The following is a 21,214-nucleotide window of genomic DNA, read 5'->3' on the forward strand; positions in this document are numbered from 1 at the left end:
GGTATGCATTCACACATTTTAATATTTAACTTTATTTTGTAGCCTTCAAAGGCTTCGAGGCAAGCACACAACAGATTTTTCCTGCATTTAAATAACATTTGTTGTTGTTGTAAAATTTCATTCAGCTCATAACTGTCATTCATCTGGCTATTTGGAAAAAACAAAACATGTGCACAAAAAATATTGCATACAATTCATGTATATCAATGTTAATTACTATTCCACATCTATGCAAATCTATTAACTGAAAATCTAGGATTGTATTTACAAACTACTCTCCAACAATATATATTTTTATTAGGTGTATAGGTATACTGTGCAAGTTGTATTAGCTCTTTTTGATCCTCTACTATTAACATACTAGCCTATTGCCCGTCCAAGGACGGGTGCATTGCAGTAAAACTTGCAAGCGAAAAGCAGACCACGACGTGATATTCATTGCATCCATTCGTGTGCAATTTGTAAGGGCGCGGTGACAAAGACTTATTTCATTTAAAGGTTATAATCCCTTGTTCATCATGACGTCCTTTTTACTTCGATGTCTCAACAGCGTTACGGAGATCGCGTGACGTGAGGGTTCTGCCTTTGTAGTGAGGGTTGTAAGTTGACGCCAAGGAGGAGGAAGAAGAGGCACACATTAAATAGATTTCTCCAAGACGAAGGTACTATGCAAACCCACTGGCTATCAACAAAGATTTGTTCATGAAGCCATCCAGATATATAAACAGACACCATTTCAACCGAGATGGGTACAAACTGAGCAATCATTGGAAGGACGTTATTAACCAGATAAAGTCATAACTGGCTGTGATGCTTCCATCCTACCTGCCGAAGTTATCAGTTATTTCCGACTCTCTGAGTTACATTACCTTGTTAAATGCCTTTACATTAACAGGTTAAATGTCTCACTAACACAGCTGCTGCTCCCTTTTCCTCCATGTGGCGGTGGCGCTCGTTGTTTAATAGGCTGATTGTATTTCATTCACATAGCCGCTGCTGCGGGAGCCGTCTAACATTGACATGCTAATCTCTAATCTGGAGCAATACAATGGCTTCTTCAGCACCGTAGTCGTGGGGTTACATTAACAGATTGACATGCTCATCTCTAGCAATACAAGGGCCGAGGTAGATCTGGCTCTGCGATCTTACATTTACTTGCAAATTCCATCTCTAGCCCCGCCCACTTACCCTTGGGTTGTACCCATCTCAAACCTATATGACCTCTGGCTGCAGTAGCTCTCTCACTAGATTTCTTTCTGCCTCAGCAGTCCGCCTGCTGTATTTTTTCACCTGAAGACGATTGCTTGTGTTGCGATCGAAACGTCGTGATTTTTATTTAAATTTCTATCTACGTGACTTTACCGAAAGACCCAAGAGTATGAATTCCTGCAGTCATGAAAGCTTTAGGTCAATATATAAATTATGTATACGCCTTTCTTGGTAAGGGAGAAAGACTCAACACCATGGTGACTTTTTTTTGTTTCCGCTGAGATATTATGGCGCATTTCGTTGTGTGTGTATTAAACCATTTACCTATTCTACATTCAGTATACAGAACTCTTATCTGTCGCCCTATTACTCCTATTAGCGGTGTCAGGTTTAGGGCCCTAGTTCTTCCTATTATTTTCGATTAGCCACGATTTACTCAATGCGTTTAGAAGCTACTTCCTAATACTCACAATTTGTGCACAGATAAGAAGAGTCACGTGGCAAGTTATTCCCAATGTCCATGGGTTATCTGCACTCCATGTCATGTAAAGGGACTTTATGCAGCAACGTATTAACAAAAGGACCGTACATTACTAAATTGTTATTAACATTTGAAAAATATACATGAAGTGAACTAAACATGAACTACATAGCTATATGAATTACAAGCATGTAATGTTGCATTTCATACAAATATGATTAATCTAGAGAATAAACACTCACATTGGCAAATAACAATACAGAATTCAGGTAAAATATTTACAGACGTTTAAAGAGTACAGTGTAATCATAAGCTGCCTATAAATATATAATTCACTTGTAGTCTTGTGCTCCATATGGCTATTACATAATACTGACATTCAGGCGACTTACGCTTCGTGATTATCAGGACAAATAAGGTTTGCAACCACAAAGTAAAAATTACAACGAAGTACATTTTTTGTAGTGCACATCACGAAAGATGTGGCCAGGTGGCTCAAGGTTCGAACTTGGCACTGCTGAGATTGTTGATGGACAGCCATGCATGATTCAACTGGGGTCGTCTCTCAAGTTTAGTTCGATTATGTCAGCCCGGGTCACCCATGAATGCACATAAAACATCAAGTTAAATTTGGTGTTTCACTTAATTTGGCTGAATTCCAATTCCGAGAATAAATAACAGTATGGGTTGGACTGGCATGAATAAACATTTTCTCTGTAGCAGCGTGTGTGGGGAAGTGTTGGGCGAAAATTTGTATTCTTGCCTTAATTTTACCAATGAGTTATCAATGTCTCCATCGCCAACAAAGGAATATATCCCCAAGGCCACATGTGTTGATAATTTTTTAAAGATGTGTATTGGGTACACAAAACGAGGGCATTTTAAAAACAAGTTTTTGAATGTGTGCAAAATCACACGCAGGAATCGATTTACTTTTTCACATTGTGCTCACCATTTTCAATTCCATTAATGCTCATAGAAAAAAACAGTCCACTAACTATAACTTCAAACCTTTGCACTGCACTTTTCTGAAGCTATTATTAAATTTTTACTTTTAACCCGTTTACTGTCTCTGTTTTTTTCTGAAACACGTTACAACTTAAAATATGAACAAATTGTAGAAAATTCAAGGTTATGTAAATAGTGGCTGCTGTAAATAGCCTTAGGGGGTTGACAACATGAAGATGCATTATTTCATTTCCTAACCAATTCACACATACAGTACTTTAAAACACAATTTTTACAAATCTACAAAACAAAACATTATTCTAGTTAGAAATTACTTCAACCATTTTAGAAGCTATTCTTACAAATACCTCCTTATCTTATACATGTTATTTATTCGAAGCATCATAACAATATTTGTAAATACATACATTCTAAGAAGCCAGGCCCTGGTCATCTACAATAATATAGTATTATTAATAAAGCCTAGAATTCATTCATAGAAGACATCCTGTTTGCTTGTTTGCACAGAGGACCAAATGTGTGCCCATTGAGAGCTGGTGTTTTTGCTCAAGATTATATATATATTTGACCATATCTATATAATTAAAGAGGAAATGCTGATTTTAAATCAATATGGCAAGTAGTGGGATGAATGGAGCTACATCATACGAATTTTAAATCTAAGGATAAATGTTGAAAAACGATCTGTAAATTGAAAGGTGTCAGGTCACCAGATTCAAAATAACAAACATTTCCAAAAGAAGCTACAATTTCCTCAACAAATGTGGCAACACAAATGAAATATATATAAAGCTGACTATAGCATCCATTATTAAATGCTGTCTCTAGTAAGAAAACACGCTAATATGAAAAAAAATCCAAGTATACCAGCAAATGTATACTGTATAGGAAATGTAATGCATTAATCACTACTACATACAACACACGGACTCTGGTGACCAAAAACATTGTAGTCCGTATACATCGTGTACAATCAAGAAGAAAAGATTTCACCAAGGCTATTCAACTTATGTCGTCTGAAAAATTGGAGAAATACACACGTGAACATAAGAGGGGAAAGCATTGACCCTCTCGTCATGATGACAATCAGTATTGCTGATGACAATCCAATGGCAGTGATCTATCTACAGGATATGAATGAAGAACATTATAAAGAAGGCTGTGAAGGTGGGCTCAAAATAAATAAGCACGGCAAATCAAAAGAATGTGCGATAAGTTCACTTTTTAAACAAAGATACTTCGAGAGACAATGCTGCAAAACAAGATAGTACCGTATATCCCAAAGGCAATTATTGATGGAAAATCAAAGACAAAATGATTAAATAAGGAGTAAAAACAAGAGCACTGTTGGAATAACAATTCTCAATGTTGTGCCTCTAAAGGAAAACGTTACCACAGTACATACGAGTTGCTATCAGAAGTGTGGACGTTCGCAAAGTAAATGGCAACGAAGCAAGGGGAGGGAAATGCATGCTGGCACTTAAGCTGGGAGATAAAATGGGCAAAACGTGGATAGAGAACACATGCAGGCTAGAGACATCATATTGACTGTAAAGCGAGTGGGCTTATGCGAGAAAAATGGTGAGTGATCGAACCTAACGATGCAGTGGCATATAAAGGAGGGAACGAACGCCAGGATACATCCACCGTGGAAAAGGGGTGCTGAAATCTGGTCATATGCAGGAGCCCTGAATGGGCTGTTTCATGACAAGACTGAGCTATGGCGGAAGGTTGAAGAGGCCTTATCCAGCAGTGAATATATCATGGCTACTAATGAGATCGAGCATTCACTTTGATTTAATATTGCTCACAAGTGCATGAAAACAGAGGGTGAGCAAAACAAGGACAAGGTTTAAGTAAACATACGCCTACACAGTCTTGTTCACTGCTACACAATGTGATGCCCTTAAACAAAACTGTTTTCAGATCTTTTAATAACGTCGACAGGAGTGCAAGGCTGTGGATACAACGATCTCTCTGAAGGATGGAAAGAGCACTCGTGTTACACTGCCTTTGCTAAACAGGGTCTGAACAAGGATAACATTTAGCATTAATTCAGTTATTTATATAAAAAAACGCACACAATTAAATATATTTCATAGGGTGCTCTTTATGTGATTCAATGTCTGGATTCATGACCTAAAGCAAGGTACCCGACCACACCTACAACCGCTCCAAAACAAGCTCCAATGACTGATTTCAGTGGCATCACTAAGAGCTGTTAGTAAGAGACTGCGTGTGAGAGGGAGTTACCGTTCGGGTGTACAGGACCCCCCCCCTCTCTCCCACCATAAATAGACCGATGCCACCGAGTGAAAAAGACAAAGTATAGAGTTAAGCGTATGACCAAATAACCATCAGATCTTGGATGAGCCTGGATAGAGCTTGGAATGGATGACCACCATGCACACAAGGTTGTCATATGCAGCTACGGGGCTATGCTACCTTAAGGTTATCAGCAAAATGTTTTATACTATACTTCTATGCTCCCATATCTATGCTCATCACCATCACCAACAAGCACCGATCAGTGTGGTGAACGGTGGCAATATAACCCCCATGGCAATCGCAGGCTGAGGAGGCCATCATCCAGGCATGGATTGACAAAGGGGATGTTCAATAACATGAACATATCCTTAAGACCTCTCATTCTTCCATAGTACTGCCAAACCTTAATATTCCACACTATAATACAGTATATAATCGATTCTGAATTGCATGTTTTTTTTAACGTTTATTGCATAAAATACCCAAATTGTTTACCAAAAACACACACATATTTTCAATCTAATTCACCACTTCATCTAGAATTCTCTTCACACATATGCTAATTGCTGCAGGAACATTACATTGTCAAGTCTGCCACATTTGCAGATACTGGGTAATCTCTGCATACATTACATGATGATAAATGCATGTGCAAATTATTTCGAAAAAAACTTTTATAAGGTACCCTACTCATAAGATGAAAAACACATGTGCGTGCTAAATATTGGATGCCCCTGTGATATTCAGACACAGTCTGCTTTGGTACAATTTTAATTCAAGCAATTGGCTGCTGAAGTTGGTCTGTGCCAGTCATTCTTTAAATGCATGCATGCATTCATGATGTATGCACTTTAAAGAAAATATATAAACACATTATACTTAAACTAACTTCATGAGTTTAACGCAAAAGTATGATTTTTCAGGCCATCCAGCTCATTCCATTAGTTACAGTTCTTACACTCGTCAACGTTATGCCAAATGTAGAGCCATGCCTGATACTTGACGCTTCTTCCTTCTACATGTGTATTCATGAATTGTAATTATTCACAGTATGAAGAGTTGAATAAAGAGCACAGTTATTATAACCTTATCACGGTTATCACATCTTCAATGTGCATTAATGCAGTATGCACGCTAATACCTGTCATGCCCTTCATGACTTTTTAATGAAAAGCTCTTAGGGAAATGTTCCATTATAAAGCACTGTACAAGGTAAGCGTGTGGCCGCTGGCAGTAAATGGGAACCTTGCCAATGTTACCTAAAGTCAATGGACCAACCATTGTACAATGGTGTGGGTTTACTTACCTATCCTAAGCTAAACGATGCTTAAAGGACAAAGTCTGAGATATGTTTGACCTTTGTTTAACCTGGGGCAAAAGGAATATACAAAGTGATAAATGAAGGGAAGAGCAATGCATCCTGGCAGATTCATCCCGCACGTGCCCGTGATGTCTTTTTTTTGTAAAAGCCAAAAAACATATTACATTTGTATGTTTTGAGGTTTAACTCAAACCCAGGGAATCTATTTCATTTCCTCTGAGATTGCAACCGTTGGGATTGCAGTCGAACCATTGCCTTGGAAAAGCAGATAATAAAGTGGTGCTTTGCAGTGCATATGAAAACATCAACATCATATACTGTAAAAGGAAACACCAATGTAAAATATTACACAGCTAATGTGCTCAAAATTTGTCGTCCGTATAGCCTAGATTCCAACAAAATTATAATATGTACATAGGACTTATTAAGTTGCTGAATAACAATTTCGTTACCAGTTCATTAGCATTTTAGGCGGGAAAGGAATATAAAATGAGCTCAGATTGCCTTTGACCCTTAACACCGATTTAACACGCCAAGTTCCATTAAGCCATGAAAATGTGCTTAATGCTGCTGTATGATGTTCAAGCCCAGACAATATTAATTACATTTTTATAATTATGGCGACTAAAGAAAAACAGTTGTCACTTTGGAATGGTGAAGCTTTCATTTAATATTCCACAGTTTGAATGGTCTAATTTCTGAAGGAAAACATGAATAACCTTTTTGGCTTGTGGAACCAATATAAAAAAAAAAGCCTTTGTCAGAACACAACGGGAAAATACACTTTATCATCCTCGAAATATGTATTTCACAGAAACATATGGAATGGATGTAAAATTATGAAAACGATGCAGCCAATTCATATTTGCAACTCAATTTTCTTCATGGTGCTGTCACGAATCAACTACGCCACCTCTGCGTCAGAGTAATTATTTTACGTCCAACATCTTAAGAGCTCATTAAAATATTTCCCTGTCAGTGTGAATTGATTACACTCATCGTATTTTGTAACAAGATAGTCAATTCAAGATAGAATTTTTTTGTGAAATCGTATTTTTTTCAAAGGGTCACAAGAGGCCAGTTTATAAAAATAGGTAATCTCGCATTTTTAAAAACCCTATAATCCTTGGTGGTTCATATTTTGAAGGTAATGATCTAGTTTTAGAATATATGGCTTACTTGTGGAATGTAAGTGGTGTTAGACCCAGTACTGAATATATCACAAAGTATTTTGAGCCTTTTTCCTTGCAAATATTTTTTTAAAAAATGTGAATTAGACCTATTTGCTTGTCACACTCTGCCCAAGTAAAAAGCCACTTCATGGCTATACAGTACCAGTACTTACCCACGTTTAAAGTGTCTGAAATGTACCTCTTAAATCGTTGACATTCCCAAGGACATTTCACAAACCTGCACGTCTATTCATTTATTATGCTGTGCAGAAGTAGATCCAGCATTTTGTGTATCTCTTTAATACCCTAGAAATACAAAGTTGACGTAAATTTGCCAACAATTAGCACCTAAATTCACACTGAAAAAATATAAACGAAGGTTGCCTTAATCTGGTTCTCAGACCCACAACGTAACATTATTGACCCTTGTTTTCCAACTGCGTTTGTGGTTCCCCAAGTTTCAGCAAAAGCAGACAATACTGCCGTTTAGTAAAGTGCAGGACTATTGCACACAGTATAATATTTTGTTACGTGTTGTTCACAACAGAGTACTGCAGTTAGGTAACGAACATTTGTCTGCATGCACTGTTAACATAAATAGATTTACACCATCCCAAGACCGCGTTTACTCAGCAATGGATGCATTCTTCTCAGCAAATCTGCCTCGTAACACATTGCTCATAACGCCTAATTATCTCATAGAAACTTAGCATTTCATGGACCATCATTTTTCAGATCCTTTATCGCCTTTTCTATTTAGACCTTTGGTAAGCACAATCGTTGTCTTAAAACACACCTTTTTAGTCATTGAATAGTGGTTTTGCAAGTAAATACAACATGTTAAAGTTTTGTTTCTAGACTTTGCAGGTAGCAGAAGTTTGCGCACATTACATATAGACGAATTGCAATACGGTGCCACCCCCCTCACCCCAGTTTCACAATGACCACATTATACTACTCACTCGCCACTACACACTTTACCTGTTCACACGGGTATACTTCCGTTACAGAGTAGAGCTGTGATGTTATTACGTCCGTAGTAAAAAAAACCCACACACAAATGCCACGCACACATATACATACACACGGCACACTGTATGCAGGCACACAAGCTGGCCCTGAACCACAGTGGAAACAGTAAAAGCGACACACAGCCCCCATTGACTTAACAGTGCAATTCACATGCAAATCACAGCAAACGCATGCACGTTCAGCACCACGGGTAGCAAAAGGAAAGGTGACAGAAATCCCCTCCCCCGCCCAAGCATGCACACAATAAAAATGTGCAATTACCGTAAATATGAAGAAAGCATCATAATGAACGTGGATGGAGGGGGGGGGCAAGGGGGAGCTGTCAATATTGAGAATTATAATAATGAAATACAGACTGGAATAACAAAATCCACAGAACCAAGAAAGGACCAAACAAAGTGGCCCACAAAAGGACACAAATGGCAATGCAAAAAAACCCCAAAAGAATAACATTAAAAAAGGGCAGACAATTACCGGCATATTAAACAAGGCTGGCAGCGTGTAGGAGGAATTAGCGTAAGCCATTGCTTCCAGAGCCCGGTTGGCCATGGGCCCCATGTGGTGGTGAGGTCTACTCAGGGCCATAGGCCAGGCCATGGGCCACTGGCCAGACAGGGCCAGCCCTGGCGACCCCGACCTCCACTCCAACGTTGTAGCTGCTGCCGTTTCTGTTGCTGCTGCTGCTGTTGTTGATATTTCTCCTGGATGCTGTTCCCGTCCGTCAACCCTGTCACGTCAGTCTATCTTGTCTGTTTGTGGAACTGTGGCAGCGGTGGTGGTGGTGGGTGCCGTGAAGTTTTACACGTACGGTCTTTTTGAAAGGTTTACCGCTATCACTATCAGCACCATCGTCGCCACCGGAGCAGCAGCAGCAGCATCACACGTGGGTGAATGGGGAGGGATGGGGAGGAGGGTGATGAACGAGCAAGGGAGGTCGCGCGTTTTGCAAAACGGCAAAAGCTTCGACTTTGCGAAACTCCAAAATGAAACAGGGGGTGGGTTGAAGAGGGAACACTTTAGAGCAGAGGATAACAACACCCAGCGTGTACGGACAAATGCATATACCGATAAACACCGAGCAAACACAACGCTGGGATATTCACAGGTACAACAAAAGTGCCCTTCCACCCCTTGCGAGATGTCACGATGCCAATGTTAAGCGCTGCACCGCGTGCGCGGCTCCCAATGAACGCACATCCATCACATCATCATCACCACACATTGCATCGCCCATACACGACCACGCAGCAGCAGCAGCGCTTTAAATGCAACACAGAGCAGCGACGGAATTACAAGAACAAAAATGAAGATAATGGATGGGAAAATACACACTCACCTCGGGGTTTTTTTTTTGGTAAAAACGGGGTTTTGGTTTTTTTAAAGGTAGGTTTTAGGAAGGAGGTTGATGCACGGGGGAGTGAAGACAAAAAGGAAGAGGGGGGTGGTGGTGGTGGTGGGTTCTGGCTGGGGATGACTGCGCAAGGACAAGGTTTCTCGGGGAGCCAAGGAGCAGCAGGAGGAGGAGGAGCAGCGGGTTGGGAAGGTGCTGTCTAGTTTAGACCCTGAGCGCAATTCTCACGAGCAAAAAAAAACCACCCCACTCAATATATATAATATAGCCTGGCCGATTTTTTTTCTGGACAAAACTCACAACCACCAGCCCAGCCAAAACGCGAGCGCTGCCCTGCCAACAACAACAACAAACACGCGACTCGCAATGAACGCACGCCGCCCGCTACTCAGCGTTGCCTCGGGTGTGGGGGTGTAACGGGGAGCGAACCACACATGGCGAAAACGCGATTCCTTTTCCCTCTCTCGCCGCCCCGCCCCCCCTCTTTGAATTTTGTCCCCAAGTGGCGCGCCGTAGTAAAGGGGGAGGGGCGTCGTTCCTTCGCTCCCATTGGGTTGTTACGCAGTTGCCCAGGGCGACGGGTCCCCCGTCCACTCCATGGTGCCACGCCCCCTTCTCGATGTCTACGCCCCCCTCCTCTCCTCCTCCCCCACAAAACAAAGACAAAGATCCCTCCCCCCTATAGCCCACACAGACTATTGGGGCAAGTGCTGACAGCGAGTTAGTACGAGGTGGTGGTGGCCAACAAACCACGCCCGGCCGCCTTTGTCTACCTACGACAGCGGCGATGTTTTTTTTTTACACCGCACCAGAGACTCATTTAAGGCTGAGTCGACCTAGGTGGGGTTGAGGAGGAGGAGGAACCGGTTCAGATAATCGCTATCACCGGTGTTGGTGACCGTGAGCAGGGCATCGAACTCGCGTCTCCGGGTTCGTAGCGCAGCGCGCTAACCGCTGCACCACCACTCCCCCCCCCACTAACCCCCCCACTACTCCCCGCCCCCTCCCCCTGCCTCTGACCTTTGCACTCGCGGTCCGCACGCGTGACAAGTCGGTCATATCACACTCCGTCGCTTGTCACCTCTGAAAGCTGCGTGCAGCAGGCTCATTCCATGTTTTTTGTTTTGTTTTACCCTCATCGCATCGTATCTCTCTCTGTCTCTCTCTCTCCTGAAGATGTCCACGCGTGGTGTCAATGCGAACAGCAGGAGGAGGCCGCCGGGTGGACGCGATGCTGATTGTTGATGTGGAAACTGACCCACAACTTGTGCATTGCAGTGCTGTAGCTGAGCCAAAGTGCGCGCCTGACCGGTTCCACGTCAGCTCCAGCTTGCCCGGTAATTTATGGGGTTACGGTTTTCGTCAAAGCCGTATTGTCATTATATCATTGAAAGGGGTACATTTGCTGGAAAATACAGTTTTAGAGCCGAATCTCCTGTGACGATATCGCCCGCATGATCGGTATTTGGAACCATAATGTGAGTTTACCGCAGGAAATTCTCACCGAGTCTTTTTTTTTCTGGAGGGTTCTGCCAAGCGTTAAACAGTGCGTCGTGGGTTCATTCTAACCGCGTGAATGATCAGGGTGGCCGCTGGAATCGAACCGTGAACCACTGCGGAAATCACTTCGGCTAGGCTATTTCTGCATGCCGCGTTTATCAAGGGCTTCCCAGCTCAAAGACCGAGGCTTTGTTAATGACAAAAAATACGTTAAAGGCATAGTGACGAGCACTCCAGTGATATCACTTGAGCGTTACTACGGCACTCTTTAACGTTACCTGCAGGACGATATGAGCGGCTCCTGCCTGTGATGTTAAAGTCTCATTAACGTGACTTTGAACTCGCGTCTAACAGCCGCGTGTCGGCAAGAGCTATTTGCCCTTTGGGTTGCCTCTAACTCAAACTATACACGTGGCTAACACTCTCACAAGTGCAGAACATTTGAAACTATTTCGAAGTGCTCTGAAGCTACCACGTTTTCTAAAGCATCCTCTTCGAAGAGACACATGATTAAATAAGTGACGGCGAATACATTTGGAGTATGAAACTAATGGATTGGACATCTGATGGGTACGTTGGTGCTGTGTTGTGATGTGACAACCGCGATGTTAATGACTACTCCAAAATTACTCATTGACAGGTCACACTCCTCCTGCAGCAGCCTGAGGGCGTTTCAGGAATGGACAGTGGCGTGCAAAGCCCTGCTGGAGAATTCTTGGACCTATCCAAGTTTCTGGACAGTGCCAAAGGGTGGTATGGCTATGATGGCCAAATAGAAGCAATAGTGGAGAAGGATTTTAAGAGACTCCAAGGTACTTATTCTGCCAGTGGTTATAGGGTAACTGCATTGTATTCCCATGCATTTACCCAGGGGGATTGTTTTTTTTACTGGCATACAATTATGGACAAATGAATGGAGACCTTTGATCATTAAATAACTTTCACCCACAACAGAGTTTTCCGTTGTTCTGTTCTACGCATTGCATTGACAGTCTCATTAGGCTCTCACCTAATTGAAATAAAGGTTGCCTACTCACTTAATATGGCCATGGGGACTGTATGGCAGTCTATAATGACAGTATTAATATTATTTATAGTTAAAAAATACTACTACCCTACTCGCCTCAAAGAATGCAACTGTGCTTATCCATCTTTTTCTGTGGCCAGTTATGGAAATTCTACATTTCCATAGTTGGGCACAGTCACTACATAGTACAATTATTATTGTCGTCCAAATTCGATGATAGGCGGAAATGAGTCAGGAATCGGATTTCATTTGACAACTCTTTGATTGAGTACTGTATAATGCTCTCAACCATAGCACCGATTTATATATGAATTAGTGGGCTTTTTAAATTATGTATCTTGTAAAAATGTCCATGCTTGTCACCATTTCTTTATACCAAGACATATATTTTTTACATTGACAATGTTATCTTTGGAACTCTTGATGTTATGCAACTGGGCAGCAGGGCATTGTAATATTTGAGATGTTTATCAGCATAGCTTGATGGACAATAATTAACATTTGTTCATTCTGTGTTCATGCTAAAGTTTATTCGTACAGTGGTTGAGTGTTTCCTTTTGTTTTATGTGGTTTATTTAATTATTTGTGTATATTTTGCTTTAAAAGATTCAAATCCACAATTTATTTTCTAAAGATAAATCATGTTATTGTGTACCTATGCACTAACCAGGTCAGTACGGAGAGAAGATTAATTCACTCTGTGTCACTGGTATTGTCACTCTCTACATTAAATCATAAATATCCTGACAGCTGCACAAATAATGTGTGGCACCACAGACCTGGGTAATTGTCAGATATGTGTCACATTGGGTCATGAAGGATATTTACAAGGTCTTGACAACTTCACCTCAATACCGATATGATTCAGAATGATGGTTCCATTTGGAATCACTAATAAAAATGCACATTTCAGCATATGTGCATTTAAAGGGCTTCTAAACTCAGGAGCAAGAACACTCGCACAATTGCACACCCTCCGCTGCTATCCATGCTGTGTCATGTCTTTTGGAAGCTCCGTGGCTCATGCTGTGTTGCACTAATCCACTGTTTCACAGCCTTTTGCTGGTTTTAGCAAAAATCCTCCCATCACAGCTCCTAGAAGTCATGCAGCCATGATCGTACCACAATTATAGCTGGCTCGCTGCTACAGTATTGACAGAATCTGCCTTTTTGTTTCTTGGCAGCAGTGGCAAATCCATTGAAGGTGGGGGGGGGGGGCAAAATTCCCATCTTGAGACACCAACATTTTTTATTGTATTGCTATTCAGAAAAAATATATTTTATTTGGTGTAAGGCCCTGTATAAAAGGCTTAAAATTCTTGGACCGACCCCCCTCCCACCCACCTTGGGAAGTTTTTTTTATCCACTTCTGCGTGGTGGTGGTGGTGCTTCTTGATCAAAGTTATAAGCAAATGTCCATATGTTGTGTTTGGTTCCATCGCAAACCAATTGCATTTGCTTTTAGTTTAAACTGTACTAAAACTTTGTAGTATTATTACAAACCTTGTGTGAACCACAGCAGCTTATTGAGGCCTTCTTCTGCTCCTAAAAAATATATAAAATACTTATAGGCTATTTCTGATTTTTTTTTTTATCTTACAATTCTCAAAGTATTAATGATATATAAAAGAACACAAGGGATTACATTTTTTTAAGCAAATATAATCACCAAGTTGCTCAAATATCTCCCATCCATAACTTCCAATATAAACATTGGAATTTTAACAAGCGACTTAGAAAATACCTTTAATTCTACTACATTATATTGCTGCTACAGACACAGCAGTCCAAGTAATGATTCAATACCTGCAGTCATATCGTGACATGTGACCGCTCATTTACAAAGGTATGACTATTTGACTGCGCGGTATTATTACCGAGTGGGGTGGACAAGCATAGCCCTGATCAACTAGCATCCATATCTCAATTGTCTGCCAGACTCGTTTGTCAATGCATACCGCTGTGTTATTACTTTTTTATGGAATTATTTTCCACTTGTGTCATTAAATACCCTTGGGTAGTTCGTTGACATTTAATGGCAATAATTTTGTAGGAGATTTCTGCCAAATAGAGTATTTTCATTCAAGAGTAATTTCTTTTTTCCCAAAAGAACATGCATGCCCATTATATGACTTTCAAAGGGGGCTTGCATAGTTTGCAATGCTCTTGTGAATTATTGAGTGGATAAGCAATATGGTGACTGATTAGTTGAGTCTGATAAATTATTGGATGAAACATTGCTTTCATAAATTCTACCCTGTTCACATAAACTATATAACATAAGCTTCCAAATCACAACCATTAATTTAAATTGGTGGAGCAGTCTGTAGATAACTGCTCTTCACATCTCACTCTAGGTATTGCATTCATATCATCAACGTTAAGTGATGAACATAATACTCATACACCTTTAGAAGTTCTGCTCCTTTACGTTAATATTCGAAAGGTTCTGCTACTAAGCATGACGTATGTTAATCTACATCGGAGAACCTATTATTTGCGTGCAGCTGAAGCTACTGAGGGTCTTGTTGCTTCATTTTAAACCATTGCCCAGATTCATGAATGATGATGTTAATCCATACCATGAGCATGGTATCTATTCAAGCGTTACCCTTGTGTCTTGGAGTGCAGGTACGACCTATCTCGATCATGCTGGGGCCACTCTCTATGCTGAGAGCCAGCTTCAAGGCTTCATGCGTGACCTGTCGTCCAATGTTTTCGGTAATGCAAATTGTGCCTCATTTATAGGGGGTTTTATTAGAATGTATGTATTTATTTGTAGCACTAATGTAGCCCAGGTTTCCCCAGGCGACCATGTCAATTGTCTTCATTTTATTAAACTACAGTTAAACTAATAGGTATTTAACTAGTTCGCCAAGCTGTGTTTATAAATGTAAGTCTTTTCAGTTTTTACTAAACGTTTACAATTTAATCGTGAACGCACAAATATTTATTCCTTAAATAAACTTTATTAACATTTATATAGTCCATATATATGGAACTGTTTAAAAACATGTTTTGTTTTTTGCAATTGCAGGTAATCCACACAGTCATAATAATGTCAGCAAATTCACCCATGACATCATTGAAAATGTGAGATACAGGTACGTACCTTGCATGTATGTGATACTCGTAATAGAACACTAAAAACAAGACGCACATGCTTATCACCGCTGATGGCCATAGTCCTCAAAATGTGGAGGCATTTATTCATTTGTAATATATTCATTTTCAATAAATATTCACATTTTGTAAATTGTTCAACAATTGTCACTTTTTGTCATAGTTCTCAATCGTTGAGACATTTTTTTTAAAATGGCAAATATATACCACTGCTGTAAACCTCAGCCACTGCTGTATTTGTCAAATGTACAATATATGTACAGTGCTGTATGAAACAGTGGCTATGTTATAAATATCGCAGAAATTTCAGGAATTTGTACACGTTTTTCCAGATTGATCCATCAGGCTGAAACGTCACACGTGTCAAGTCCACAATAACTTTTTTTTACAAGATCATAATTTGATCAGGTTATGGTCGGGTTGTGAATATATAATGGTGCCCATTCATCGATTAGCATTTTCCAGTATACAGTAGCATATTGTGATTGCCATGGGCCCTGGTGCAAGGAATGATATGGGGCCCCCTCTCAGATTTCTCCCCTCATCCTAGCACGGTGCTTGCACCCCACTGGCCCGTGGGTTCCGGTCCAGTCACAACCTTCGCACTTGATTACTACACCACACTCAGAATATTGACGCATAAAATACCAATGGAAGAGCATTCGTGAGCAGGTTGGCAGCACTGTATTTACGCTTGCACGATCTTGTGTTGAGCATGAAAAGGTATCTGCGATGCTCCAGTGGACACCAAGCAGGCACGCAATGCACCTGTGCACACAATGCACATGTGCTTGATTAAATGAAGTACAATATGTGTCAAAATCCCCATGAACTTACTGTCATTACATCGCAATGTAATATTTAGAAATTGCATGCATCACTTACGCCCATAAATAGAATACCATCTTTGGGTGACATTACGTTTCCTCAAGTGGTGTGTCCTGAGGCGACTGCCCAGCATGCTATATATATCAGTCTTAAACAGCTTTTACCAACTCTATCAATCTATCGTATTCTGCAGCATGCCTGCCGTCTCTGTCTACATGACCGGCCACAGGAGGCTTCCAATGTTCCCTAAGCATTTATAGCTTGAGCCATGTTTGAGATGCATTGTTCTTCAGAAGGATTTATTTCTCTTTTTATATATATATCACTTATTCTTCATGGCTACTTTTCTTCCTGTTCATTCCACCACCTGCCTACCACTAAATTTACCATATGAGAAATCGAACCTCTTATCCCACACACAGTAAAGTGATGTTTGATTGTCAAGTGGCACTCTCGTTGAGACTGGGACATTTGTACGGTATATTGATGCAAGTTATATAGTGGAGTGCCTAAAGATTGCAATACAAAAGCCCTGGAGCATACACAAAGAGGGAAAACATAGTATTTTATTGTGGAGTGCCTAGAAATGTCCGTGGAAGAATAGTTGCACGTAACGCAGTACATGCGAATTTGCTTTGTAAGAGAAGGCGCACCGCTAAACTAAATATGTTACGCACATAGGCTGGGTGTCCCGGGCTGTCCGACATAGGTTGAAAGCTTTGTTAATCAGAACAAAGACTTTAAAGTTACACGCAGGTTTGTCATCATAACCCTCCAGTGATGTCACCTGACGTCACTCCCATCAATCAAAACAGTGAAGTGACTGAAGCAAACTGTGGCAGAAAACTTGACAATAATGCTCAAGTTTTGATTTAAAGCTTTCGTGACTGCAGGGATTCATATTCTTGGTTCTTTCGGTAAAGTCACGTAGAAGGGAAACAATAAAATAAGAAAAATATATAACAATAAAATTCTCACGACGTTTCAATTTTCTTGCTGTGGTTTTCACACCTGATGATGATTGCTTGTGTGGCATTCGAAACGTCGTGAGAATTTTATTGTTTTATATTTTTATTATTTTATTGTTTTATATTTTTATTATTTTATTGTTTCCCTTCTACGTGACTTTACCGAAAGAACCAAGAATTATAACGCTCAAGTTAAATTTCTCATTACCAAATCTTGAAACTCATGTCAGACACTCTGGGACACAGCATAACTATGTATCTATAAGATAACGGTTTTTTGTTGATTGAATTGCATCTTAACGCTGTTTTATTGTTCTGCATTTAATATTAGTTTTAAAATTGCACTGTACTGTATGTCATTGTAAAATGGATGGATGTGTCGTATTTTACTTAGGGGTAGTTTATGACAGTTTTCATTGAGAGAAATGTACAAATCATGTACTGTGTTTAATTCTTAACATCCTATTAGATTTTTAAATAGGTAATGCCCTTGTCTATTTACATCAGGAACATTTGAACATGTAATACATTTTATCAGGAGAACATGCTGATTACTTTTCCACAAATTGACCATTGAGCAGCTAAAGCCTTTCAAATTTTATTGTAAAAAAAAGGTGACTGGGCAATAGTCATTTGTAACCCTCAATTACGTTCCGCCGTCGTGTAGGTCACAATGCAGACTTGGCACGGAGACCCCTAATTAAGAAACATCCACCTTGCAGAGGGTGCACGTTACTCGGCTCAACTGACGAACCCAAACCATTGCACGCGTCTTATGGGGCAGAGGAAGAGACCCAGACAGGGTTGTTTTTTTGCCGCGATGTTAAAGACGTAAGTGTTTGAGCCGCACGTAATTTAAGGCAGCGGATAAAGTACAGCCATTCCTGTTTGATAGTGGCACAAGTAAATGCATTTATTTATGGTTTTCATACACAGTGTACGTGTAAATGCCGAGGCGTCAACTTTTAAGTATAATGAGCGAAGCGCTCTCGGGCACGTGTTATTTCGCAGTAGATGCGTATATAAAGAAAGCCAGAGCCGGGTGAAGTGTTTCTACGGGGGTGTGCAGGTTAGCCTGGTGTGCTGACTGAGGCAGGCACGGGAGTGCTTGCATAAATGATACATTAGACCAGCTTGGTGATTCATATATTATGAATGATGGATGGCACAGCCTAGCGATTGCATAAAGAAAGAGGGAAAATATATATCTTAGAAAATGTGATGTCCATAATAATTCATGCAGTGATGTTGAATGTCAGTTTTCATGCGGTTAGTTAAAGTTGCTTACAGGCATATAGACATTTTTAATCGCCATTGTGGCAAATGACAAAAAGGACACTTAGCATTCCTAGCAGAGGTGGGGACTCGAGTCATGTGACTTGGACTCGAGTCAGACTCGAGTCATGAATTTGATGACTTGCGACTCGACTTGGACTTGCATAACAATGACTTTGTCCCACCTATGAGATGTGGACTCGAGTCATGTGACTTGGACTCGAGTCAGACTCGAGTCATGAATTTGATGACTTGCGACTCGACTTGGACTTGCATAACAATGACTTTGTCCCACCTCTGATTCCTAGTGTAACCACAATTGACCCCACATTAACATCTTTCTGATTAACAAAAAACACTTCCCAGTGTTAAAATAAAATGTAAGAAATGTATGCATGCACACTGTACACCCTACACATCGGTTTCTTAAATACAGTATATCCAATGCTGCATAATTACATGCATATTATTAAACCTGTCACAGAAGAACCCTTAATACAATGACTGCAAAAGTGGTGGATAAGGGATATGACTCATTAATACAGTTTGCCTGACCTGTCGTGAAGCAAGACTCTGGCTTAATGCATTTTTTTTGTGATTTATCATCTCGGAACCAAAACCACAAACCTTTCTCTGCAACATTTATGATAAATGGAAGCAGATATTCAAGCCGTTCATCTTGTACTTGTGTTACACAAATCGAAAGCACGATGTTTTTTTTTTAAATTAAGAGCACGAGATTAATATCTATAATATAGCTCCGTGAGTTTAATATTTTGGAATGTGTAGGACATGTGTATATTTTTCTCTGCCACAGAAGGAAACTGTGAGTCTAATATAGCTCTACTGCTTTTCTTCAGGTGAGCTTTTCAAAATCAGTTATTGATTAAGGAAACGGGCCACAGCCAGGCTACCTACCGATCTAGGGCTTGTTGTTCAACCATCTCGAGAGGCAGCCAATCAATTTAAGGCCATATTAATTTAGTGCTTTGCGGGATGGCTTCCTATTATCCGCGATTTTTCCTTACAGATAAGTGGATACAAATTGCGGGTAACCCCACAGATAATAGGATCCATGATATTGGTCCCCCAGATCACGACAGATAAGAGTAATGTATACAATATCCTCCTGTCTGTGCATTTCTGCAACAAAAGCAGCAGCATCAGCAAAGTAAAAAAATGTGTGCTTGCACATCATTCTAATACAACTCACAATATCTCAAAGGGCTATATGTTAACGGTGGAAAAGCATTGTTTCATTTTCCCAAAAAAAAAACACCTGAGATTGAGAAGCTGTGCAAGTGATTGTGAAAGTGCCTCAGGAAAATCATTCATGCTGACCGTGCCGGACATATTTTTCAAACATGGGAAGAGCTGAATTACAAAACCCGCACGTGAGGTGCATCTGTAGCCATCGTTGGGCTCTAAAGCAGCCACTGCTGGGTCATCGGACTGCACTGGGCAAAATATGCAGCAACCACCCTCCATGGTTGCTATTCTGTGCATCAGTTAAAGCCATTGGAGTTAATGAGAAATATTCTACCACTATACTCTTTGGTTCTTTCGGTAAAGTCACGTAGGTATAAAATAAAATAAATTAAATCACGACGTTTCGGGCGCAACACAAGCGTTGCCCACTTCAGCAATTGTTTCTTGCTGTGGTTGTCCCACCTGATGACGGATGCTTGTGTTGCGCCCGAAACGTCGTGATTTAATTTATTTTATACCTACGTGACTTTACCAAAAGAACCAAAGAGTATGGATCCCTGCAGTCACGAAAACTTCAAATTTGATTATTCTACCACTGTCTCGTTGTCACTTTATTGTATTTTCTTGCATTGGCAGATGTGGGTTGGACAGTTGCATACATTTAAGACACCCCTCCTGAGATAATTACTGGTGGTGGACAAACTATTCACGGGCATCCATGTGAACATACAAAGTGAAATATTTCGTACCATAGCTAATGTAAATTTTTTTACTAAATGTGCAAAATTTAGCCTAATATTCCATGAACACCCCTTGCAATATTTGCATTACTATGCTTTTCCTCTTTCTAACTTACATTTTTCTTTCGTCACATTTTGTTTCTTGACACCAACTTTAGAGTACCGATGTCATCTGTTTCGTTTGTCATTTATATAATCAACATCAAATACGTTCAATCCACTGTTTTATGAATGCCTCCCAGAGCCACTGCTGCCCCTCTTGAGCCAGTGATGTAATAATCCGCCTAGCACCTGCACACGAGCTGATTTCATCACTCCATCTCCTCCGAGTCCTACCTCTTGGATGCATTCCATTCCTTGGCTACCACTCTGTCATTATTCCTGATCGAGTGACATATCCTGTCCAAGCCCACTTAATTTTCTGAACACGTTGAATTATATATTTAACTGCTTATCTTCTCTAATTCACATGTTCCTCTTCAGATCTCGAATTGTAATTTTAAACGTGCATCTCTCAATGCTTCTTTGTGCACCTTTGAGTTTTGTTCCATTGTATTGTTTGTTAATGACCATGTTTCTGTGCAATGTCATGATAAGTAGTTTGCGCTGATGAAAATTGTTCTTTCGCCATATTGGAATGTTACTTTTCATGATGAAGTTCAAAAACACCCTAGACCCACTCTCTTACGCCGCTTTATTTCATCATTTTGATTCCAGTCTGCCTTCAATAGCTTTCCGATG

At 40.3% G+C, this 21,214-nt stretch overlaps 2 protein-coding genes across 19 annotated transcripts in view; one reads left to right on the forward strand and one right to left on the reverse strand.

Moving 5' to 3' along the window:
- LOC144941071 (poly(rC)-binding protein 3-like) overlaps window positions 1-10,211 on the reverse strand; it is a 96,108-nt gene extending 85,897 nt beyond the window's left edge. For 2 of the 15 annotated variants that reach the window (XM_078867523.1, XM_078867514.1), the window contains exon 1: window positions 8,714-8,856. Coding sequence is in view for 1 of the 15 variants with exons in the window: in XM_078867533.1 (XP_078723659.1) it covers window positions 8,927-9,049 (123 nt within the window). In the remaining 14 variants the exon portion in view is untranslated. Of the gene's footprint in view, window positions 1-8,713; window positions 8,859-8,926; window positions 9,762-9,788 lie in introns of those variants that run through there. The other 13 variants (XM_078867562.1, XM_078867552.1, XM_078867597.1 and 10 more) reach the window with 12 other exon arrangements.
- A 618-nt stretch (window positions 10,212-10,829) lies between these two features.
- The window catches only part of MOCOS (molybdenum cofactor sulfurase), a 60,665-nt gene continuing 50,280 nt past the window's right edge, over window positions 10,830-21,214 (forward strand). For 3 of the 4 annotated variants that reach the window (XR_013639227.1, XM_078867672.1, XM_078867688.1), the window contains exons 1-3: window positions 10,830-11,140; window positions 14,962-15,051; window positions 15,368-15,434. Coding sequence is in view for 3 of the 4 variants with exons in the window: in XM_078867672.1 (XP_078723798.1) it covers window positions 10,999-11,140; window positions 14,962-15,051; window positions 15,368-15,434 (299 nt within the window). In the remaining variant the exon portion in view is untranslated. Of the gene's footprint in view, window positions 11,141-11,943; window positions 12,116-14,961; window positions 15,052-15,367; window positions 15,435-21,214 lie in introns of all 4 variants that reach the window. The other variant, XM_078867680.1, reaches the window with a different exon arrangement.

This window comes from Lampetra fluviatilis, chromosome 2 (genome assembly GCF_964198595.1).
Source record: "Lampetra fluviatilis chromosome 2, kcLamFluv1.1, whole genome shotgun sequence".
NCBI lineage: Eukaryota > Metazoa > Chordata > Hyperoartia > Petromyzontiformes > Petromyzontidae > Lampetra > Lampetra fluviatilis.